Source organism: Ambystoma mexicanum, chromosome 5q (assembly GCF_040938575.1).
Source record: "Ambystoma mexicanum isolate Mex_15411 chromosome 5q, UKY_AmexF1_1, whole genome shotgun sequence".
Lineage (NCBI taxonomy): Eukaryota > Metazoa > Chordata > Amphibia > Caudata > Ambystomatidae > Ambystoma > Ambystoma mexicanum.
The window spans coordinates 965,873,599-965,898,384 of NC_090933.1; the positions used below are offsets into that span (position 1 = coordinate 965,873,599).

The window sequence follows — 24,786 nt, forward strand, 5'->3', positions numbered from 1 at the left end:
GGTGCACCAAGGAGCATCAGGGTGTCACTGCTGGGACAGCCGGGGGTCAGTCAAGGATTCTATCTGTCCCAAGTCAGCTACTCCAGCTCCTGGCTTCACTCAAAAATGTGTGCCCCACTCTGCAATTATGGTTCCAGATTTGGTCGCTTCACACCTCGAGAGGTGATAGGGAGAGTCCTGATTTGAGGTCGAGTGACCTATTTAGAAGGCAAGGGACATCACTGATTTGTCATAGTGTCTGCAGAATTGATAGAGCAGTTTTCAAGGGTTCCCTCCCCTCTATGGGTCGATAGGTCTAAAGAAAGTGGGCGTGTTTTGGGCAAGAGGCTTGGTCTGGTTTTTGCAAATGGAAATCTCCCTGTATTACAAATGCCCTTTATCATCATATTATAACGCATATGCCAGCATTTTTAATACAATTTCTTTTTGTGAATTGCATAGACTTTGATGTCTGTGCGACCTATGGGCGCAAAGCCAAAGTATTTTCTCCTTTTCTCCCGGACTATGTTAATGAAAAATATGGCACTTGGTGGGCTAAATATGGAAAACATTTTACATCTTTTCTCAAATTTGTATGGTCTTCACACTTATGCAGAGCTCACAATCAAGTTTGTCCTCGTAACATTTGGTATGTTGGTGTCATCAAAATCGTTTTTGGCTCACCAGAAGTGGATCGCTTACAGCTTTTCAGAAACCCGAATATGAATCATGTGTGATCAATATTTCCCAAGTTATCCTGTAAACAGCATATCTCCCATTCTGTGCAATGGGTGTAAAACCACTCCTTATCTCTGCTCCCACCCTTGCAAGGGATCTGGTTTTGGCTCTGATATCAAGAGGGAGGATTTGTTTAGATTAGCCTGCAGCTTCAAGTTCTGATAGCCAGCTTTATGATGGCCTAAGTGGTTTTAGTCATAAAACCTGGGGAGCAGGAGAATGTTCTTACCTCGTCCCCGCACAAAGGATCTCTCCCAGCCTTAGGTTTGTATTTTTAACAGAATGGGCTCATACTTGGAACAGACTTTCATTCCCATGACAATGGGCCTTTGAAATGTAGTTTCACACTTGAAACCCAGAGCAAAGAAATGAAACCAGGATTCCGGTCTACCTCTGCTGAATATTTTACATTTAAATCGACTCTTAGAATGCACCATTTCAACATGTAAAACCCTTGCAAACTGGTTACCTGCAAACAGTGATCACAGAAGCGGAATATAATATATAAGACTTTAGCTGTACATGTGAATGATTAACGTGTTCCTTGAAAGACACAAATGAAATGTCTTTTGTCAAGTCCAGACGTGAATGGCTTTCACTCGGCTGCAATTCAACATCTCCATGTAGAGTCTGTGAATTATTGTTTCCTCTTGTTATGGGCCCATGATGGACAAAACTTACAATTCCTTTATTATACATCTTGCACCCATTTTCATGAGCATTCCTTTAATGTAAAGGGATAAACAGATTTTTACACAATTCTTTCTGTCACAATAAACAGCTCTATTCTACTATGCAGGCCTGCACATAATCTTGGCATTTTCCTTTTTGCATGCTGGATACTGCCGTTTCTGATAACAGGACTTCAGTTCTTTGAGACTTTTTGCAAACGTGGTTTCATGTCTTTCCCTTCTATAACACAATGAACATTTTTAGGCATCTCCGAATTTTGATGCCTAATTTTGCTCCTTTTCGTTTGTCATGGGCCTCATTTTGCACATTACTCCAGCACAGGCCTTTTACTGAGAGCCATGTCGCCCCACTGACTCCGGCCCTTAGTTATGGCATTCAGGGCTATTTCACCCCACAAAAGAAAGTCATCATACGCACTTACTGAAATGTCAAAGTTATTGTATTTATGTAAGGCACTTCTAAAGTGCAAACCTACCTATGAAGCAGAAGAGTGCTGTATATGTGGGACACACTTAGAGGGCCTACAAATAGAGTACAGGGGCATCGAGGAGCTAGGCTAGGTAGGGAGAGCAGGGGAGGGGAAGTTGCAGAGGGGGGTGAAATAGGGTGTGTGAAGTGATCAGCTACAAGACTTCCTGAAGTGGAGGATGGATTGGCCTAATCTTCTGTATTCCAACATATCTTAAATATTGATTTCATTGTGGAATGGAGGGATGAGCAGCCTTTGGTAAATATCGCCACAAGGAACAGTGCCGGGAAGTTTGTGTATTATGGTCAGTTAAGGCCTGATATTCCAACATACATACGTAATTTTCTGGTGAACTACCTGATTTGGGACTACTTCAAAATCTAGTTCAACGCGGTAAGAACAGGGGAAATAGAGGGAGCCTGACAAAAGATCCCTAGATCTGACCGGGAATGTCAGCTGTGTCGTGATGGCTCACTTGAAACAGCAAGACAACTGTTGTGTGCTTGTGCAGTGTTGTCCCTGCGGGTGGATACTGGGAGAGCTATTGGATGGGGGTTGGCACTGACTGTGCAGGAGCAGTGAGACCGTCTCATGGCGGGTAATGATCGTGTGGGCATTTTTTATTATTGACTGTTTTGGAGGATGTTGACAACATGTTGTAAATGTTTACTTAGGATGGAGAAGGGAGCTCTTGCATCTTTACTTTGTCGTATGGAATGATGTTTTATGATGATTTGTGAAAATTTGAATAAACTGTAACAAAATTTAAAAAAACATTGTTGAATATTTTCATATTAATTTTCTCTCATTTTTGTTTACAGCAGGCCTGTGGGTGAAATCTCAGTGCAAAGGAGCTGAAACCGATGTGAAGTGAATCATCCACCAAGATGTTTGGAACAAAAAGGTCAATGTTCTTCATTTTCTTTTTGCAAATGTTACGATGAGTCTGTCTTTTGCAATTCCATTTTGATATCTATTCAACATTTCAAAATGATCTGCCTATCGTTACTAAGGTAGTTTGAACTTTATGTTAAATGTGACTTGTGTTGGCAAAGTCTGTTTTCATAGAAAGTCATTGCTCGAGATTTAAACATGTATCCATCACACCACACTCATAGCTAGAGTTTGCGGTAAAGTGAATTCATTGATTTTACAAAACTCAAATAATGCATTATGGTTTTAATCAGTTTCCTTGGCTGCATTAACAGTCAGTGTATTATTTGCTGCACAATGCCTCTTTTCAGAAGCCTACATTGTATAAACGGAGGGTTGATGAATGGCTGCAAGGAATAGGGATAGGATGAGTCAGAAATCATGAGGAACAATGAAAGTGAAAAAAACCTTTGCTACAGTGGGATCCACTTGGCTACACTTGCATGAGAAGTGAAAAGTTACATTATAATGATTCAATGTATTGTTATGTTGGCATGTGCACCGATGTCCTGATTAGTGGACAGTGGCTACCCTTTATGCCTTTATGCAGTGGGTTGAGTCCCTAAATGTTAATATTAATTAGTAGTAGTTAGTTGGATGGAAATATTAACAATGGAAAGCAGTTTGCAGGCATAAGTATCCTCTATTTTATTGGAGTCATTAAAGCCTGTTTTCACTAATGGATAAATGATTCATACAAGCGTGCCATGGGAGTTGCCAATTTAGCATTGGAAAATGTTTTTACTGCACGGGCAGAGCCACTTTCTTTATTAGGTTAATGACGTCTCCTCAAATATCTATTTCTTGTCAGGCTGTAATAAATTGTTCCGTGTCTGAACACCCTTTTGTTCTTTTAGTCCAGGCCCTTCTCTAAACCACTGCTAGGGTTGCAGCACTCGAGGTCTGATTTGCAGGTTATTAAGAGGGTGAATCATCGCAGTTGTTTGCTCCCCTCTTTTGGTTCACTCGTTCAGTTTGCTGTCCGGATCCCTCATGCCATACAGCTTCTGTTTGCCTTTGTATATGCTTATCCGTGTGAAGCTTATTTAAAACAATGCCAAGAAATCAGGAAATTCCCGCTGAGGTGTGATTTGTATTGAAATGAGCCTGGCAGGGAGAGAGTGATGACTTGCTTTGCTTGTGTTTCCGGGGAGCTGCTTGTCGGTTGGTCTCAGTATCTCATTCAGACGCGGCTGCTGTCATCATCCGCAATCAGAATGGCCACATGGCAGGAAGCTGCTGTGCGCATCTTGCTGCATCCCTCTAGCTCTGGAGCCAATGCGTGGGGAGACAATAGCATGTTCTGCTGACATCAGGCACAGATGCTATGTCCAGATATACCCATGCATGTCGCACTTCCGAAATCAAGCGCCACATCCGGCCAAATATGTTTATGACTATGAGTGGGCCCTTGACCCTGGAAAACGCAAGTACACCTTTTCGTGTCCTTCCACTGCCTACAAATAATGCTGCTTTTGCAAACCCATGGATGTAGGGTATGCAAGCTTTATGTATGTATGGGATTTATAAAGCACCAACCTAGCTGGGAGGCAATGCATGCACCCAGGCAGGGTCGAACTGGGACAAGAAATAGGCCCGGTCACCCAAAGAAAAGTGGCCCACCCCTCGCCTTAAAAAAGTGCCCCACCCCTCGCCTCACGACCCTTGACCTCTGATGACATCTCCAGAAGGGATTCCATTTGACCCCACTCCAAAGTGACATCCCAGGAAGTGATGAAACACGACCTTTCACCCCTTGACAAAACAGGAAGTGGCATTGTTCATAAGTACACTACAAAAAATATGATAATGATTTCACTAATGTGATATACATTTCATACAAAAATGGATCACCATATGTATCATTAATATCTGTGTGTATAGATCCATGTTGTCAAATTACTGTGAATCCAAGCAGACCTCCAATGCCAAATGATAATATGTTATTGTATAGCACTTATGCTTAAGCTCTTTTTTATAGAACAAATATGCATACAAAATCACCCAACCTCTGTTGGTACTCATTTATCGACCTAAAAACGATGAAAGGCTTCTTGAAAAAAAGAAAAAACAAATAATAATAATTCAACTTCTTTGTTCCATACCGGCCCAGGCGTGGTCAAAAACCGACCCCACCGCGAGCGTCGATTTTCAGCCGAGGGGCGAATCCGAACCTGCACCCAGGTCTTGGGGGTGCATCAGAGAAAGTGGGATTGGAAGGGGAGCAGGAAAGGGTTTGTTGAGGAATAGTGTCTTTAGGTCCTCTCAGAAATGGAGGATAGTGGGTGCCAGTTTTCTTTACAATAGCAACGTGTTCCAGAGACAGCGTGCACAGTAGGAAAAGGCCTGTTTCCTATTGTTGTTCCCTCTTGCAGTTCTTTGCTTGCAGCCTGGTGGTGTTGTCACTTCTGGTGATGTGCTTGCCTCGGGGGGATGGTGAGTTTTTATGCCCAGTAGAGTGGTGTTTTGGTTGTGAGTGCTTTGTAGGTGATGCAGGCTGTCTTGGACATCATGTGTGTTTGAAGGGGTAGCCAGTACAGCTCCTTTAGGATGGGGTGCATGTGGGTGAGTGTTCTTGGTCCTGTGATGAGACCTGCAGTAGCATGCTGGATGACTTTCAGAGGGGCCAAAGGGGCATACGGGACTCCTGCGAGTAGAGTGCCACCACTGTTCAGGCTGGAGATGACCAGGGCTTGGACAACAGTTCTGAAACTCAATGGATGACAAGCTTGCATTTGCAGAGTAGCACAAGCTGGTATCATACACCTTTATGTCTTCTTTTGGTGGTTTGCGGTTTGATTGAAAGGTGGCAGTCTATAGTAAAGCAGAGAGATTTTTCGCTGGGTTAGCGTCAACACATGAATGCGTTGAGCGTCATTACAACCGGCTGATTGTGTACTTGGACATGCTTAATGGGATGTCATCAGAGAATACATTCATTCATTGTAGGGTTGACCTGCAGCTAGGCGCTTGAAATCCAGGCTTGTATGTGGTACTGGCTGTGCTTGTGGTGATGGGCTGCAGTGATGCCATTGTTCTTTTCGTTAAACCTGTGTCATCTGCTTATTGGTTTAGCTTGATGTCTGTGTTGGAGCTTTACATTGAAGCAATCTTAAACACCTTTTTGTGAATAAAACCCTGCTCATTAATCACTACAGATTCTTCAAGAGGTCATTATTGTGGCAATAACCACCGAGACAGCGCGCCATTACCGCCTAAGGTAATGCCCCCTGGGCCCAAAGTTACAGGCCCGAGCGTAGCGAGGCACTTATTGCCATTAGTATTCCGAGGTTTGTAGCCCCAGCATACTAATGTAATAACGAAGGTTTTTCTAGCGTCGTTTCTTTTGCCTTTTCAAAAGGCATCGGAACAGTACGCAGGAACACTAGAACGCGCGTGCTGCTTCATTACTACGGAGCAACAGGGCGCCATTTTGGGCCAACTTGCTCCATAGTAATGAATGGGAAACAAAAGGGTACCCGGCGCATGAAGCACGTACATCCATCCATGGGATTACACTGTGGTATGGCTCGGAAATGAGCCAATCCACATGAAGTGTATCCTGTGGATTCATCACTGCGCCAGGTTCTAATGTGGAGCATTGTACACTGGAGGTGGGGCCATGTTTGCAGGATATTTGACCAGCATGATATTATGAGCAACCCGATGTACTGAGAGCTTGCAATTGCAGTAGTGTTCATATTGGATTTTACCTCATAAAACCCATTCTGTATAGGTTCGTGTTTACATTATTTTGCAGTTTTACCCTCCTACATGGTTCAGATGCCATACTTTGTAGCGGAAACAAATAACAAATGACGAAAAACTTCATTCCTAAATTCATTCCTTTCAGCTATGTTTCTCCCCTTAAATGTAAATCTCGCACAATGAAACACTTATGATATGGCATTTATACCGTGCCTCTACACATCATTCCCTAAATAGAGTGACCCTTTTGACCCAATGCAAGGCAGGATGTCTAGACCTCAGCAATCACTTAAGAAAAACTAGCACTGGCAAAGTCTGACTTTTTTTCCAGAGGAAATAATTGGTGAGGTGTGTCTGAAGATGTGTTGTATGTGGTTTTGTAACATTTTGTGAGAAAAATATAATGGTGTGTGTTGATAGAGCCACACATACCTATACCACGTGATGATGGCCCCCTATTTCAAACAAAAAAGCCACAACATGGCAGGCATACATCATGGGGATCACAATGATTCAAGCAGAAGCAGGCAACTCCAAAAGTGGCCGGCCTCTTGGCAGCATCATCACTTCTCAAGTGTGTGGACAGTGCTCTCAACCTATTAACAGCCCTAGATTTGCTCATGCAAAATTAGAGTGTTATGCAAAGTGACGAGGCAAATGGTTCTCACACATAGGGATCGGAAGAGCACACGCGGAGGCAGTGGAAGGATTTTGAGTGTGGACCTAGCTTCGAGAAGCAGCAGTTCTGTACAATAAGGTGTTAAAATAAATACAGGTACGGGGATACAAGCTAGAGCATGGCTTTGCTAGATGCAACTAAGCAGCAGGATCAGTAATTGGGCAATGTACAAAAGTGGCCTGAAAAAGTGCCATGCTGCCGATGTTGTCCTCTCTGTCTGTGGCGCTGTAAAAAAAGATGGGTGGCGGGGGTACTGTTAGTGGGATAAAGGGAGAGGAAGACGCAGAAAACTGTTATGGCGGCAAGTGCAGGTTGGAAGCACATGTTACCTGAGTGCCAGTAGGGATTCTCTGTGTTCCGGGTGAGACGCTGGGTGTGTATCCATAACGGGGGAGTCAAGGGTGGGAGAGCTGCAATGGGTGTGGTGTGAGTGTTGATATCATGTGAGGGTAGGCGCCTGTGTGCCCTAGACATTAGAGTGTGTGTGTGAGGTGTAAAACATACAAGATGTTAGTAGTGGATGTCTTGGGGAGTCTGGGCACATTGGGAAAGTAGTGAGGGCACAGGAAAAGAAAATGCCTCAAACACAAGGTGGGTTCCTTCTTTGGTTGCAGTGATTGCAATCTGGTTTTAAAGACTCTGGTATGCTTAGGACTGCGAGGTGCTCTGCAGTGTACATAAGAGTTCCCGCTGCGAATAGTGCCCTCTGCTTCCACCCTTCCATATTTGTCGACATCTCTCTGTATGTATTCCCCCCTTGGGCCCTGTTGGCTTACGTTGTCCCCGTTTCACATCCTACCTCACCCTTAGCATCACCTGGGTCTTGGTCCATTGCTAATCTCCTAATGTGGGGGACCCTCTTGCGGGATCGCTCAGCCTACTTCTTGCATCTTTGTACGTGCCCCTGGCCTCGATTCACACAAATGCAGACACAATCATCCAAGAAAGCAAGCCAGTTATTTTGGATGAAGGGGTTGAGGATAGTGATTCACTTGAATGAAGAGGGGTAGTTGACAGACATGACATAAGGAAACTGATGCCCAGATTGAGATAATGAAAACATAAAATGATGACATGACAACGGAAACACAGAAACATAGCTTCGTGTATTGTATTGTGCTCTGCTTGTCATTAGAAGCCCAAAGAGGTTTGAGCTGATTATGCAGAACTGACTAGTTTCTTCACGGAACTCAATTTGTATCATCCTTTCAATGTTTCCTTATTTTTTACATTAACTGATTTCTGTTCCAGGAAAAGGCCTTCATAATGTGTGTATATGCTTATAATACTGTGTAAAACGTTACGAATACATTTTGCAGATTAAAGTTTTTTTTGATTATTTTTTTTAATATTGAACAAGGAAAGTCTCTTACATGTATTTAACTTTAAATCCATCAACATGGATTCAGTTCATATACACTGTTTAGAGTGCACCAAAGAGATTACGTTCGCTCTCATTTATGATTGAGGGAAGAATGTGAAATTCGTCTAACCCATAATCTGTAGGGCATATTGTAAATAAATAAATAAGTCTGCTCCTTCCTCCAAAACATTAGTTTTAAGGCACTCCTTATTCTTGCTTCGGTTCCCTTTTGTCTTGACTATTACTAGAAACTCGGAGGTGCTGAGAGAAGTATACAAAGTCCGTTATTATTCATAAATGCCCACTAACCCCTCCTGCAAGATCGCCTGTGAAAGTTATCCACGCAGAACAGGGTTTCCGTCCCTTCTATTGCCCACTGACCTCCATTGTTAAATTAGCAAGAGCACATTTGTGTTTTTTTTTAAAGGAAGCAATGATCACATTAGATGTTTAATCGTGGCCTGCAGTACAGAACATGTGCATGTTGCAATGCAAAACCGAAGAGAATGTGAACCTGGACAAAGTATGGACAGTTTAGAAAAGAAAGCACTGGAAAATGCCTATCTGAACTTTGGACATTAGGAACTCCAGAGGGGGAGAAGGTTTGACTGGAGCAATCAGTGATTGGAAAGATGTTAAATGAAGAATAGGGGTTTCAGTTCCTTTTCAATTTTGTATTTGTGCATTAGCAAGAAATACTTAATGTTCTGCTGCAAGTACAAAGCGTGCAGCACAGCCTTTTGTAAACACGCTAGAGAGTCACAATATGCCGTGAGGGCCTTGATGGGTTCTGGGACGGGCTATTCTTTGCACGAGTCACCCAGAGAGCCATCTGAGACAAGGTTCTGGAGATGCAAGCATGCACTACAACAATGATAGGATCTAAAGAGCTGTAACGATTGGATACAGCCTACTACGGCAGTGCTGTTCCACTTTTAATGGCCGCCTTTAAAGTTTGGCAGTGAGTTAAAAAAGAGGCATTAACAGGATTACAGGCACTTTTACGACACCACCACATTCAGAGTGTCAAAATGAAACTCTCTAAAAACCACCTTTTATTGTGTGGAGGAAGTGTCCTCTACACAAAATCATTACTGCAGTGGTAATTACTGATCCACGGGGGACTCCTAAGTGGGGAATAACTGAAAGGATCGGATCTGTAAATCATCTGGACCCTTACTGTTAGCATGTGCCTACCACGTGTGGTGACAGTATTTCTCCTGCAATACTGCTCTCCCTCTCATTTAAGAGACCGGTGACAGCACGTGTCTATTGCGTCCACTAATGTCGGGCACACAACACGTGTATTTGTTTTTCGTCCAGAACTACATGATCAAGATCAATGTATCAGCTCCTTAGGGTAGATCGATGAACATGTCGGTGTATTGAAGAGCATCCTATAAAGTGGAGCTTGTGTGGTATTTTGGAAAACTCAATCCTTATGCACTTACCTTGGGAATTTGTTGCAACATGGGTTCAGTTCCTGGGTCAGGCTGACTCAGCCCTTCAAGCTCAATGAACCCAGGATCCTGAGTGGGTATTAATGTTGACACACATTATAACAGTGCTTGGAAACTGAAAGAATCTAGTCTGAAGTGCTATATAAATCACCTTATTATTTATAATAATAATAACAATGCCCAATAGATGAAAGGGGCAAGCAAATAACAAAGTGTGATGAGCGTACATGGAAATGCATTTGAAAATAACTGCAATTATGGTCTCTAGAGCACAGGTCTGCATGTGTTGCCCATTGAGTATTAACATGCTGCTTAAACCCTTTAAAGACTGCCATGATTATAATATCTACAGTATCCGTCCCATAGCAACTAAGAGGACGTGCAGGTTTTCTGCAATTTCTATGATCGGTGAATGTGCCCAGGATAGGAAGGTCCACGTCCTGCGCAATCGATTGGCGTTACCTGCCCCAAACTGTGCAATGTACTGTGCTATCATGTTAAGTGAATAAGCCTTCTTTTCACGGAAACGTTATTTGACATTGTTTGCTTGATGTGTATAGCCTGTGTGGCTCTGCTTTAAATCACACCAGTCGCTTGTTTTTGAATTCATTGAACGTGCTTCTAGAAATGTCCTTTCACTATTGCTTCAGGTCCATTCTCAAGCAGAGGAAAGCTGCGTCCTAACACAATGGCCTGAATCGCCCGTGTCGAGCAAAATCAAATCTTTCAATGAGCAAGCAAAATACAGAAATAAAAAACGCAGTAACAATAGAAACACCGCCCAAATGTTGCTCCGGGGGCAGCGGGCTGCGTACATAAAAGAGCAGTGCCTTATTATGTACATTAAATTTGCTTCATCATTGCTACATTGCATCAACCGGATATTATCCTCTTATGATGCTCATTTAATTCTATATGATTTGATTGAAAATCTATAAACAATTTGGCTCTTAGAAATGTGTTTCATAGAAGTGGAGGGAGAAATGTATGCATTTTGTGCATTTGCTCAAATTGCGGGAGGTGCAGTAGCGTGTTGCTCTCCCTTTACACCGCTCATTTGCAATGCACAGGCTAGTCCACAGTTACTCCTGCTTCCTGTAGGCATAGAGATACTATACAGCAGGTCCAGGGTTACTTCTGAAATACTTGTAACTTATATGTGCATCAATAGGGGCCACCAATGTCCCATCGGTTAACATTTGTGCACCCATAGAGAAGGCAGGTCCACTCTGGTTGTGTAACACAAGAAAATCCCAAAGGGGAAAAAAGGAGTTCACATGGAAGAGTACTGTATTAGTTTGAGTACTCAGTTATGGAGAATAGAGGCGAAAAAGAGAAGGAAGCCCAGTCATAAATATTCACATTTTCAATAGAAATTTATTGCCATTATAAAATTGCATAATAAACAAACATCAAAACCACAATAAAATAGATGAATTAAATTACTTATCAAATCTAATACTTTAAACCATTCAATCGCAATTTAATTGCCACAATTCATCACCTCGTATAACTCGAGGTAAAATATCACTATCTCATTTTAGAATTTCATTCAAATAGTGGAAATGCTGTAGAAAAAGCGAATAGTTAACAATTGGATAAGGTACTAAATACAACCAAGTGCTAAGTACCAAGTTGTTAACAAAGGAATAAGGTACTGGAAGCAAAAAAGTGCTAGGTGCCTAAGGTACTGGAAGCAAAAAAGTGCTAGGTGCCTACTGTGCATACATGATCTTCAATACTATGCATACATGATCTTCAAATATCATAACAGTTTCGGCGAAATCAACCTATCTGGCTCAGTTAAACGAGCCAGTATTCGCCTTCTTCAGGGCGCACTAAATATTGCCAATATAAACCTGGAACATACTAATGCTTGAATTTGTGTCTATCATTCAGTAGTTCTCACAGGTAAACCTTTGTGCAATTCATGAGGGCTTGATTGTAGATCTAGAAGTCTGTTAGAGACGTTGACCCTTAATAAAACACATTAAAACAGACAAAATAGAGAAAACAAAGAAACTTTATGTTAAAATACAGAATATAATGAGTGAGCCTCCTAATATTCAATGCCTCAAGCCATAAAGATAAAACCTGGGGATATATATATATATTCACCTAAGTTGGTCCAAATGTGGTGCCGAAAAAATGTGTTAATTTCGATCCGCCACCCAAGCAGGACTGATGATGCAAATGAATTTACATCTGAAAAGACAAAAATAGGAAGCTAAGAGAGATATCCCAAGATTATCTCAAACTTCAATTGCTAAAACACAATGTCCCCTGTCTCCACAGCGAGCAGATCTGGATATTGCCCCTTCTATTACTAACCTTAAAATTTTGGATAATTCAAACTAAGGTCATAACTGCAATAGACTCAATTGCGGTGAATGTTCCAAATCCAAGGTTCTTGGACGGTGTGGGGTCAAGCCGGAAGGAGAGGCCAACCAATACAGGACCATAGGTTCCTAAGTGAAAGATATGGAACAAGTTTGCATTTTAGTGATTGCAAAACATTAAATGCAGCAGTTAAAAAGCATTTTAAGAAAAAAAGCAAACTGTATCAATATTGGTTTTTTAAACAGCCGGCGTACATTCACGCCGTCCAATGTGGTCTCCTCGACTAAATATATAAAAATACACGCGGGACTCGAGACATGAATAGTACTTCATGCATGCCCTGTGTCCCGTCGGTACTGTAATGGAGACTAAGTTCGCCTCGGAAAGGGGAGAACCTATGAGTGTATACACAAATACCAAAATTCTCACCCGGAACGAGCCTTCACTCTCGTCTCTAGAAGCAGCCGCCTGGGATGCACGCCGTCCGGTGTTGCATCCGTGGCCGTGTTTATAAACACATGCGGTGCTGGAAGCAGAAATAGGACTGTATGTATGCTCTTAGTCCCATGAACACTAAAAAAGGACTAGGAGCGGCCTCGCAACGAAGAGAAACAACGAGTGTATGCTAACAATTGTAGCATACTCGGAATAAGCCAGTGATGTTACATAATGGGGCTATATTTAAAAGACCGGCGTGAAAAGACACGATTGAGTGTTATAACCGCGGCTTTGTTCATCAATACACGCGGACGACCCCCTAATCAAGATAAAAATGCCTACATCAATTTTAGGTTACTTTGGTACTCAGAAGGGACTTAATCTCTAAAATTCAAAAACAAAGGCACGGTTGGCTGGTAAATAATCATGAGCGAAAACAAATAAGAGAACGCCTACAAGGCTCTAATAAAGAAATATTTATTTATGTTACATGTTAAGGTATACAGTGGAGCCATTCTTCTTGGCGGTTTAATCCTGTCTCATAGCTATTGGTGTTATACATCCACCATTGTTCCCTTTGCGCCAATCGGACTGCTGTGTTGTTAACATCCGTGCCGTAGACTTTTTCCAAGACGCACCATTTCAAACTGTTCAGATCATGATTGTTTTCAACAAAATGCGACACTAAAGGAGCAGACACAATTTTATTTCGAATTTTAGATTTATGTTCACCAATTCTAATTTTGATAGGCCTGGATGTTCTGCCAATGTACGTTAAGGCACAGGGGCAGATAATTCCATAAATAACATTTTTAGTGTTACACGTGGTGTGATGGTTAAGGTTCCAATTTTTACCATTAATCACTACAGAAGTTCCAGTGACTGTGGAAGCACATTGATTGCAAAAACCACATGAAAAATGACCTTGGATGGGTTTACCACCCCACAATCCTGTCACCGTATTTGATTTAGGTCCAGTGCTCGACCTGTCAGCTTTAGTGAGCCAACTTTTAAGGTTCTTGCCTTTTTTGAATGCAAAAATAGGTTTTGCAAGGCCTGGATTGTTTAATTGGAGCAAATGCCAATGTTTCATAATGCTTTGTTTGATCTTGTGGTGAAAGGTGTTAAAAGTTATGGCACAAACTAGCCGCTCCTTAGTGATGTCTTCCCGAGAATGTTTCTCAAGGAGGATATCTCGATGTTGAAATCTGGCTCTTTTACGAGCCTGACGAAGTAAATATTTAGGGTAGCCTCGCTGGTGCAGTCTATCTTCAATAATGTTCACCTGTATCTTATAGTCTTCAATTTTGGTACAATTCCGTCTAGCCCTAAGGAACTGACTATAAGGAATGCTCTTGCGCAATGATTCGGGATGGAAACTATCAAATCTTAAAATAGTATTTCGATCCGTTTCTTTTCGATACAAGTCGACGGTAATGTGGCCCTCAGAATTCTTGATTAATAGGTCCAGAAATGGCAAAGAGGTACTGTTGGCTGACATAGTAAATTTAAGGTTCGTATCCATCGCATTTAGCCATGGAAGAAATAAAAGGTGATCTGCCTTTGTTTTGTCCCAAATTATAATTATATCATCGATATAACGTTTATACAATTTAATAGCGTCTCTGTAGGGGTTAATATCTGACAAGATGCACCGGTTTTCAAAATTCCACATAAAAAGTGTGGCGTAATTGGGGGCAAAGGCTGCCCCCATCGCTGTTCCTTTCACTTGTAGATAATAGGTAGACTTGAAACGGAAATAGTTGCGTGAAAGAGCTATCTCCAGTAAATCTATTAATATTTCAGTTGGGACTACTTGAATACCTGGCCGTAAGTCCAAAAAGTCTTTCATTACTTTTAAAGATTCCATTTGTGGTATATTAGAGTATAATGACTCCACATCTAGAGTCATAAGTATGTCGGAATCATGATTGAAAGGAAAACCCTCAAGATGTTTAATAGCATCAGTGGTGTCAGCCAGGTATGTTTCAGTAGAGGCCGCCAATGGCTTAAGGAAATAGTCTAGAAATTGACCAATGGGTTCTAATATAGATCCGCATAATGACACTATGGGGCGTCCCGGTGGATTAAGAAGATCCTTGTGTATTTTGGGAAGTACATAGATAAGCGGAGTCCTGGTTCCCTTAATAGTAAGGAAACGAAATTCCTTATCATTGATGGCTCCACTTTCTAATGCTCGTTGGGCAATAACTGCAATTTGGGCTCTAATGCTCTCTGTGGGATCACTCGGAAGTTTCCTGTATATAGCTGAATTATCAAGCTGGCGCAGAATTTCATTGTCATATTGAATAGAATCCATGACAACAATTCCGCCACCCTTGTCTGCCTGCTTTATAATTATCGAGGTGTCTGACTTGAGTTTTTGAAGGCTGGCCCAATCTTGTCTACCAAAGTTGAAACAAGGACCCCTGCTATGTTTGTAAGGGGTACTATAGCAGGAGTTAAAATCTTTAAGGACCGCCTTTTCGAATACCGCTGTCTCGTCAGAGACCATTTGTAAAGTAGGAGTGAAGGTCGATTTACATTTCAAAGTGGTATGGAGGCCATCGTCATCATTGTCATGGGCCTGATTCCCAAAAAAATCACGCAATCGTATTTTACGAAATAGACCGCGTAATTCTATCTCTACCTCCATTTTGGAGGGGTTTCTCATGGGTACAAACGAGAAACCCTTCTCCAAAATTCGAGTCTCATGTTCACTAAGTTGTCTCTTAGAAATGTTATATACTGCCGATGGTGGGGCTACCTGCGGTATGCCCTTCTCCTGGTTTCGAAATAGTTTTGTAATGGGGGCGCCCCTTGTGCCGGGGGCGGAAAAGGGAGGTTGGGTGGAGGAAAAGGAGTGTCTGGGCCTTGAGGAACAAAAATAACTGGACGAGTACGATTTTGATAATTCCAATAAGAACGTCCTCGGCCTCGATTATGCCCTCTATTCCAATTCCTGCCTCCGTCCCTGTTACCTCGAGAATTTCTAGTGGGATAAGATCCGCTGCCGTCGGATGATGTATCCGAGAACGTAACTTTCTTTTGAAAAGGAATAGTGCCCTGTTGAGGGTTATTAGAATCTCGCCAATGTCCTGGGCCCTGGTAGTCTGAGGACAAATAGGGATAGGCCGCCTCCTTAGAAAAGGCTCGGATATCCTTTTTTAGTTTGTCCATCTTTTTGTTAGTAGTGATTTTAACAAAATCTTTAGTGTGTTTTTCTATAAGCTCTAATTTCTCCTTTATGTTAATAATGGTGGTATCCAGGGCAAATGCTGTCTCTGCCTTATCTATTTCGTCCCCAATGATGGAACTTTTCTTGAGGGCAGTATTGATTGTCAGCAACATCCAGTCCCGACTGCATTTAGTTGCGACTCCTGAGAATAATGTTTTGTATTCTTCATCATCTATAAATAAGCCTGGCTCATTTCTAACCAAAAGGCCCTGGGGGATGATATTCTTTTTTAAATATTCTGTCAACAAATGACTATGCATTTCTGTTCGAAATTTTTTCTTTTTCATTTTAATAATGCTGTCACTAGTAATCGAAGAACCGTGGTTAGGGCCCAAAGTCCCCTCAATATTGTCAAAAAATGATGGAACATTGATGGCATCAGCCAACTGTTCTTCACTAAACGAGACCACATCGATGGCTGCCATGGTCAAAGAGAAATGTAGAGTAGATTAGTGTATACTCCGCACTATAAATAGAGGAACAGAAAGATCTACAATGCAGAGGAAGGAACACTGTATAAAGCAATACGGGAAAAATAACCCGAAATATTGTCTCAAATTTCAAATTGACCTTTCGATCAACCCATGCAACACAGAGTTGCACCAATAATACATCACAGCGGATGGGTAACCCCTAAACCATGGAACTGGTGAACAACAATGTAACACAAGAAAATCCCAAAGGGGAAAAAAGGAGTTCACATGGAAGAGTACTGTATTAGTTTGAGTACTCAGTTATGGAGAATAGAGGCGAAAAAGAGAAGGAAGCCCAGTCATAAATATTCACATTTTCAATAGAAATTTATTGCCATTATAAAATTGCATAATAAACAAACATCAAAACCACAATAAAATAGATGAATTAAATTACTTATCAAATCTAATACTTTAAACCATTCAATCGCAATTTAATTGCCACAATTCATCACCTCGTATAACTCGAGGTAAAATATCACTATCTCATTTTAGAATTTCATTCAAATAGTGGAAATGCTGTAGAAAAAGCGAATAGTTAACAATTGGATAAGGTACTAAATACAACCAAGTGCTAAGTACCAAGTTGTTAACAAAGGAATAAGGTACTGGAAGCAAAAAAGTGCTAGGTGCCTAAGGTACTGGAAGCAAAAAAGTGCTAGGTGCCTACTGTGCATACATGATCTTCAATACTATGCATACATGATCTTCAAATATCATAACAGTTTCGGCGAAATCAACCTATCTGGCTCAGTTAAACGAGCCAGTATTCGCCTTCTTCAGGGCGCACTAAATATTGCCAATATAAACCTGGAACATACTAATGCTTGAATTTGTGTCTATCATTCAGTAGTTCTCACAGGTAAACCTTTGTGCAATTCATGAGGGCTTGATTGTAGATCTAGAAGTCTGTTAGAGACGTTGACCCTTAATAAAACACATTAAAACAGACAAAATAGAGAAAACAAAGAAACTTTATGTTAAAATACAGAATATAATGAGTGAGCCTCCTAATATTCAATGCCTCAAGCCATAAAGATAAAACCTGGGGATATATATATATATTCACCTAAGTTGGTCCAAATGTGGTGCCGAAAAAATGTGTTAATTTCGATCCGCCACCCAAGCAGGACTGATGATGCAAATGAATTTACATCTGAAAAGACAAAAATAGGAAGCTAAGAGAGATATCCCAAGATTATCTCAAACTTCAATTGCTAAAACACAATGTCCCCTGTCTCCACAGCGAGCAGATCTGGATATCCAACCTCCCTTTTCCGCCCCCGGCACAAGGGGCGCCCCCATTACAAAACTATTTCGAAACCAGGAGAAGGGCATACTGCAGGTAGCCCCACCATCGGCAGTATATAACATTTCTAAGAGACAACTTAGTGAACATGAGACTCGAATTGTGGAGAAGGGTTTCTCGTTTGTACCCATGAGAAACCCCTCCAAAATGGAGGTAGAGATAGAATTACGCGGTCTATTTCGTAAAATACGATTGCGTGATTTTTTTGGGAATCAGGCCCATGACAATGATGACGATGGCCTCCATACCACTTTGAAATGTAAATCGACCTTCACTCCTACTTTACAAATGGTCTCTGACGAGACAGCGGTATTCGAAAAGGCGGTCCTTAAAGATTTTAACTCCTGCTATAGTACCCCTTACAAACATAGCAGGGGTCCTTGTTTCAACTTTGGTAGACAAGATTGGGCCAGCCTTCAAAAACTCAAGTCAGACACCTCGATAATTATAAAGCAGGCAGACAAGGGTGGTGGAATTGTTGTCATGGATTCTATTCAATATGACAATGAAATTCTGCGCCAGCTTGATAATTCAGCTATATACAGGAAACTTCCGAGTGATCCCGCAGAGAGCATTAGAGCCCAAATTGCAGTTATTGCCCAACGAGCATTAGAAAATGGAGCCATCAATGATAAGGAATTTCGTTTCCTTACTATTAAGGGAACCAGGACTCCGCTTATCTATGTACTTCCCAAAATACACAAGGATCTTCTTAATCCACCGGGACGCCCCATAGTGTCATTATGCGGATCTATATTAGAACCCATTGGTCAATTTCTAGACTATTTCCTTAAGCCATTGGCGGCCTCTACTGAAACATACCTGGCTGACACCACTGATGCTATTAAACATCTTGAGGGTTTTCCTTTCAATCATGATTCCGACATACTTATGACTCTAGATGTGGAGTCATTATACTCTAATATACCACAAATGGAATCTTTAAAAGTAATGAAAGACTTTTTGGACTTACGGCCAGGTATTCAAGTAGTCCCAACTGAAATATTAATAGATTTACTGGAGATAGCTCTTTCACGCAACTATTTCCGTTTCAAGTCTACCTATTATCTACAAGTGAAAGGAACAGCGATGGGGGCAGCCTTTGCCCCCAATTACGCCACACTTTTTATGTGGAATTTTGAAAACCGGTGCATCTTGTCAGATATTAACCCCTACAGAGACGCTATTAAATTGTATAAACGTTATATCGATGATATAATTATAATTTGGGACAAAACAAAGGCAGATCACCTTTTATTTCTTCCATGGCTAAATGCGATGGATACGAACCTTAAATTTACTATGTCAGCCAACAGTACCTCTTTGCCATTTCTGGACCTATTAATCAAGAATTCTGAGGGCCACATTACCGTCGACTTGTATCGAAAAGAAACGGATCGAAATACTATTTTAAGATTTGATAGTTTCCATCCCGAATCATTGCGCAAGAGCATTCCTTGTAGTCAGTTCCTTAGGGCTAGACGGAATTGTACCAAAATTGAAGACTATAAGATACAGGCGAACATTATTGAAGATAGACTGCACCAGCGAGGCTACCCTAAATATTTACTTCGTCAGGCTCGTAAAAGAGCCAGATTTCAACATCGAGATATCCTCCTTGAGAAACATTCTCGGGAAGACATCACTAAGGAGCGGCTAGTTTGTGCCATAACTTTTAACACCTTTCACCACAAGATCAAACAAAGCATTATGAAACATTGGCATTTGCTCCAATTAAACAATCCAGGCCTTGCAAAACCTATTTTTGCATTCAAAAAAGGCAAGAACCTTAAAAGTTGGCTCACTAAAGCTGACAGGTCGAGCACTGGACCTAAATCAAATACGGTGACAGGATTGTGGGGTGGTAAACCCATCCAAGGTCATTTTTCATGTGGTTTTTGCAATCAATGTGCTTCCACAGTCACTGGAACTTCTGTAGTGATTAATGGTAAAAATTGGAACCTTAACCATCACACCACGTGTAACACTAAAAATGTTATTTATGGAATTATCTGCCCCTGTGCCTTAACGTACATTGGCAGAACATCCAGGCCTATCAAAATTAGAATTGGTGAACATAAATCTAAAATTCGAAATAAAATTGTGTCTGCTCCTTTAGTGTCGCATTTTGTTGAAAACAATCATGATCTGAACAGTTTGAAATGGTGCGTCTTGGAAAAAGTCTACGGCACGGATGTTAACAACACAGCAGTCCGATTGGCGCAAAGGGAACAATGGTGGATGTATAACACCAATAGCTATGAGACAGGATTAAACCGCCAAGAAGAATGGCTCCACTGTATACCTTAACATGTAACATAAATAAATATTTCTTTATTAGAGCCTTGTAGGCGTTCTCTTATTTGTTTTCGCTCATGATTATTTACCAGCCAACCGTGCCTTTGTTTTTGAATTTTAGAGATTAAGTCCCTTCTGAGTACCAAAGTAACCTAAAATTGATGTAGGCATTTTTATCTTGATTAGGGGGTCGTCCGCGTGTATTGATGAACAAAGCCGCGGTTATAACACTCAATCGTGTCTTTTCACGCCGGTCTTTTAAATATAGCCCCATTATGTAACATCACTGGCTTATTCCGAGTATGCTACAATTGTTAGCATACACTTGTTGTTTCTCTTCGTTGCGAGGCCGCTCCTAGTCCTTTTTTAGTGTTCATGGGACTAAGAGCATACATACAGTCCTATTTCTGCTTCCAGCACCGCATGTGTTTATAAACACGGCCACGGATGCAACACCGGACGGCGTGCATCCCAGGCGGCTGCTTCTAGAGACGAGAGTGAAGGCTCGTTCCGGGTGAGAATTTTGGTATTTGTGTATACACTCATAGGTTCTCCCCTTTCCGAGGCGAACTTAGTCTCCATTACAGTACCGACGGGACACAGGGCATGCATGAAGTACTATTCATGTCTCGAGTCCCGCGTGTATTTTTATATATTTAGTCGAGGAGACCACATTGGACGGCGTGAATGTACGCCGGCTGTTTAAAAAACCAATATTGATACAGTTTGCTTTTTTTCTTAAAATGCTTTTTAACTGCTGCATTTAATGTTTTGCAATCACTAAAATGCAAACTTGTTCCATATCTTTCACTTAGGAACCTATGGTCCTGTATTGGTTGGCCTCTCCTTCCGGCTTGACCCCACACCGTCCAAGAACCTTGGATTTGGAACATTCACCGCAATTGAGTCTATTGCAGTTATGACCTTAGTTTGAATTATCCAAAATTTTAAGGTTAGTAATAGAAGGGGCAATATCCAGATCTGCTCGCTGTGGAGACAGGGGACATTGTGTTTTAGCAATTGAAGTTTGAGATAATCTTGGGATATCTCTCTTAGCTTCCTATTTTTGTCTTTTCAGATGTAAATTCATTTGCATCATCAGTCCTGCTTGGGTGGCGGATCGAAATTAACACATTTTTTCGGCACCACATTTGGACCAACTTAGGTGAATATATATATATATCCCCAGGTTTTATCTTTATGGCTTGAGGCATTGAATATTAGGAGGCTCACTCATTATATTCTGTATTTTAACATAAAGTTTCTTTGTTTTCTCTATTTTGTCTGTTTTAATGTGTTTTATTAAGGGTCAACGTCTCTAACAGACTTCTAGATCTACAATCAAGCCCTCATGAATTGCACAAAGGTTTACCTGTGAGAACTACTGAATGATAGACACAAATTCAAGCATTAGTATGTTCCAGGTTTATATTGGCAATATTTAGTGCGCCCTGAAGAAGGCGAATACTGGCTCGTTTAACTGAGCCAGATAGGTTGATTTCGCCGAAACTGTTATGATATTTGAAGATCATGTATGCATAGTATTGAAGATCATGTATGCACAGTAGGCACCTAGCACTTTTTTGCTTCCAGTACCTTAGGCACCTAGCACTTTTTTGCTTCCAGTACCTTATTCCTTTGTTAACAACTTGGTACTTAGCACTTGGTTGTATTTAGTACCTTATCCAATTGGTAACTATTCGCTTTTTCTACAGCATTTCCACTATTTGAATGAAATTCTAAAATGAGATAGTGATATTTTACCTCGAGTTATACGAGGTGATGAATTGTGGCAATTAAATTGCGATTGAATGGTTTAAAGTATTAGATTTGATAAGTAATTTAATTCATCTATTTTATTGTGGTTTTGATGTTTGTTTATTATGCAATTTTATAATGGCAATAAATTTCTATTGAAAATGTGAATATTTATGACTGGGCTTCCTTCTCTTTTTCGCCTCTATTCTCCATAACTGAGTACTCAAACTAATACAGTACTCTTCCATGTGAACTCCTTTTTTCCCCTTTGGGATTTTCTTGTGTTACATTGTTGTTCCCCAGTCCCATGGTTTAGGGGTTACCCATCCGCTGTGATGTACCACTCTGGTTGTGTGCCCTAAAGCAGAATAAACGATTATTGGAATGGGGCCACGTGCACTGGTAAGCCTAGTAGGGATCCAGGAAGGACCAGTGCCAATGTCCCTTGAATTCCTTTGTCCCATCAGGTGATCTTTGCCTGCACCTGACTCCTGCACATTCGTGAGCGCAGCAGAAGCAAAGCGTGTGCACTTTGCAATGGAACATGTCTAATGCGGAGGCAGATAGGTTATTTGTATCTGGTAAATCATGCCTGCTTCAATTCCATTTCATCATTATCCAAAATATCAAAACAACTATCTATCCAATAGTCTTTCGCCTTAGATGTATAATTGTCTGTCTTGGAAAATGCTGCCACCAGTATATTTTGATCGTACTGTACAGAATGCCTCCAGCTGGTCTCGCTTGAATGGCATGCCGATTGCTAGTGCTGGGCCAAGGCCAAGTCCTTCTGGAACCAAATATTATGATGGCACCAGTACCAGAAAAAAACTGACAACAGGCTGCTAGCAAACAGTGAGACAACCAGGCTGCATGGTCATTTGATGGCGCAAGCAATGACACCTGCGTACATGCAACAGAATGGATGCAAACAGAAACACATGGATGCACATGGTCGGCCACCAGGGGTTTTATTTCATTCTTAAAGGCTTCAAAGTATTGGATGCCCTCACATTTAACAGGATGACAGATAAGTCCAGCATGACTCATTGGTATTAGAATCACATCTGAAAACAGAATGGATAGTGAAGGAAACCCAGCTATGCGCTCGGCTATCAAATTGTACGGAAATGATCTTCGGCGCGAACGCCCTCCGCAGATCATGGTAGAAGTGCCAGAAACGACAGATGGCACCGCTGAGGACTATCCTTCCAATTCTTGGCATTCGTTTCTTCAATTATGATTCATACTGTACGCAGCGTATCTTTTTGCATAATCCTGGAAGAGCACAGAAAATACATTTTAGGCAGATAATTATTCACAAAGCAGGAAATAGAAGAAAAGTTTCCTTTTTTGGTGTCTCCAAATATGTATCAAAACCGTACCAGCCATGTGCTGTTCCATAAACTCTGTTCCCGCCGTATACAGATACTGCTCCTCACGGATCCTCGATCAGCGTAACAGCAGCTCCCAGCTAAATAAATATATAATCAAATCCTGGTGATGTCTAGATCATTCAGGATACAATTTAGTGAATGCTGATTATATAAAAAGTGTTCAAATTAATAAGAATCCAAGGCATTTCTCCCAATTATATTTTTTTTATCTCCAACATTTGAAACATACTCTGCATATTGCATGCTACGGATCGCGAGGTAGTGTTGAGGGCATGCAATCCATAGAATGAATCAGTGTTTCATTGGAAGATGACTAGACTGAGCCCAGCACCTTGCTCAAGGGTGTAACATCGATGCTTCAAACCAGTCCCCTTCTAATCTTAACGATGGCATGAGACCTTTTGATTTTCCTTTTGATTTTTCTTTACAAATGTGTGTGTGTGATTTCTGACATCAACTTGTAGCGTCAGGTCCTCTGCAAAATATTGACCTAAATTGCATTCTTACCAGTAATACAACATCATACCTGGAGTCATCAATTCCTAGATTTGGGCAAACTCTGCCACTTCAAATGGCTCTGCATGGAAGATCATATTTAGTAACACTAATTACTATTCTGCAGCTCCTCTGTGTCTGATCATTCTCTCTTCTTGCCATCATCCACCACTGGTTGGACCCCTATAATGAATGCTCTCAATGGATTCCCTATTTCACATCATTGGAATTGCCTTCAAATTACCCCTAGCATCACACTCCTCCTATCTTTTGCCATCTCTAACCTTAGCTAGGGAAATACAACAAACACTGGCTACTGTCAAACGCCATGGAGATACTGTGCCTCCCTCCAGACGTAAACCCACAAAGATGTAGTCAATGTAAGACACGCCTGTCCTGGGCCATTTTGGGAAACAACTTCACTGAGCAACGATATCCCATCTGCACTTCATTGTGATTGGTCGTGTGTAGTGTATTTCCTCGCTTTGGAACATGAGCCACAGCCCAGCAGGCTTCTTCTCATACGCTAGCTCATAATGGACCTCTTAGCCCCAAGCCTGATTGTCTTCCTCATACCCCTCTTCCTTTACCTGGACCTGGGAAAGCCTTATGGTGGCACTGATGCACATCGTTAAAACCTAACATTAAAAGAAAATGAATAGTATAGAAACCTTGTCAATCAAAATCCTCAAGATTATCAAGAAACTCAAAATGGAATCATTCCTCTATTACATAGACCATGAAATCTGGAACTTGCCCGGGGCAGGGGTTTGGGGAAACGGAAGGTCATTGTCACCTGCACCTTTCCTCATTTATCCTGCAGTATTTCCTGCGCCTGGTTCCTTGCATAATCCCAATGCGTGAGCCTCAACGCCCTCCTTCCGAGCATGCTCAGTGCTCTGTGGCTACTTTCAAAAGTAAGACTATAAGCACTTGATTGGTATTATCCCCACAGGGCATCTAGTTGGAATACAAATGCCTTCTTATGCCCTTGTGCATTGCTCTGTTGCTTTCCAGC

General features: G+C 41.4%; 1 protein-coding gene across 2 annotated transcripts in view; it reads left to right on the forward strand.

The window, feature by feature from the left end:
- Positions 1-24,786, forward strand: part of OXR1 (oxidation resistance 1) — a 3,084,878-nt gene that overhangs the window by 340,257 nt on the left and 2,719,835 nt on the right. For both annotated transcript variants that reach the window (XM_069621494.1, XM_069621497.1), the window contains one exon: positions 2,701-2,783. In XM_069621494.1, coding sequence (XP_069477595.1) covers positions 2,767-2,783 — 17 coding nt within the window. In that variant the 5' untranslated portion in view covers positions 2,701-2,766. Of the gene's footprint in view, positions 1-2,700; positions 2,784-24,786 lie in introns of those variants that run through there.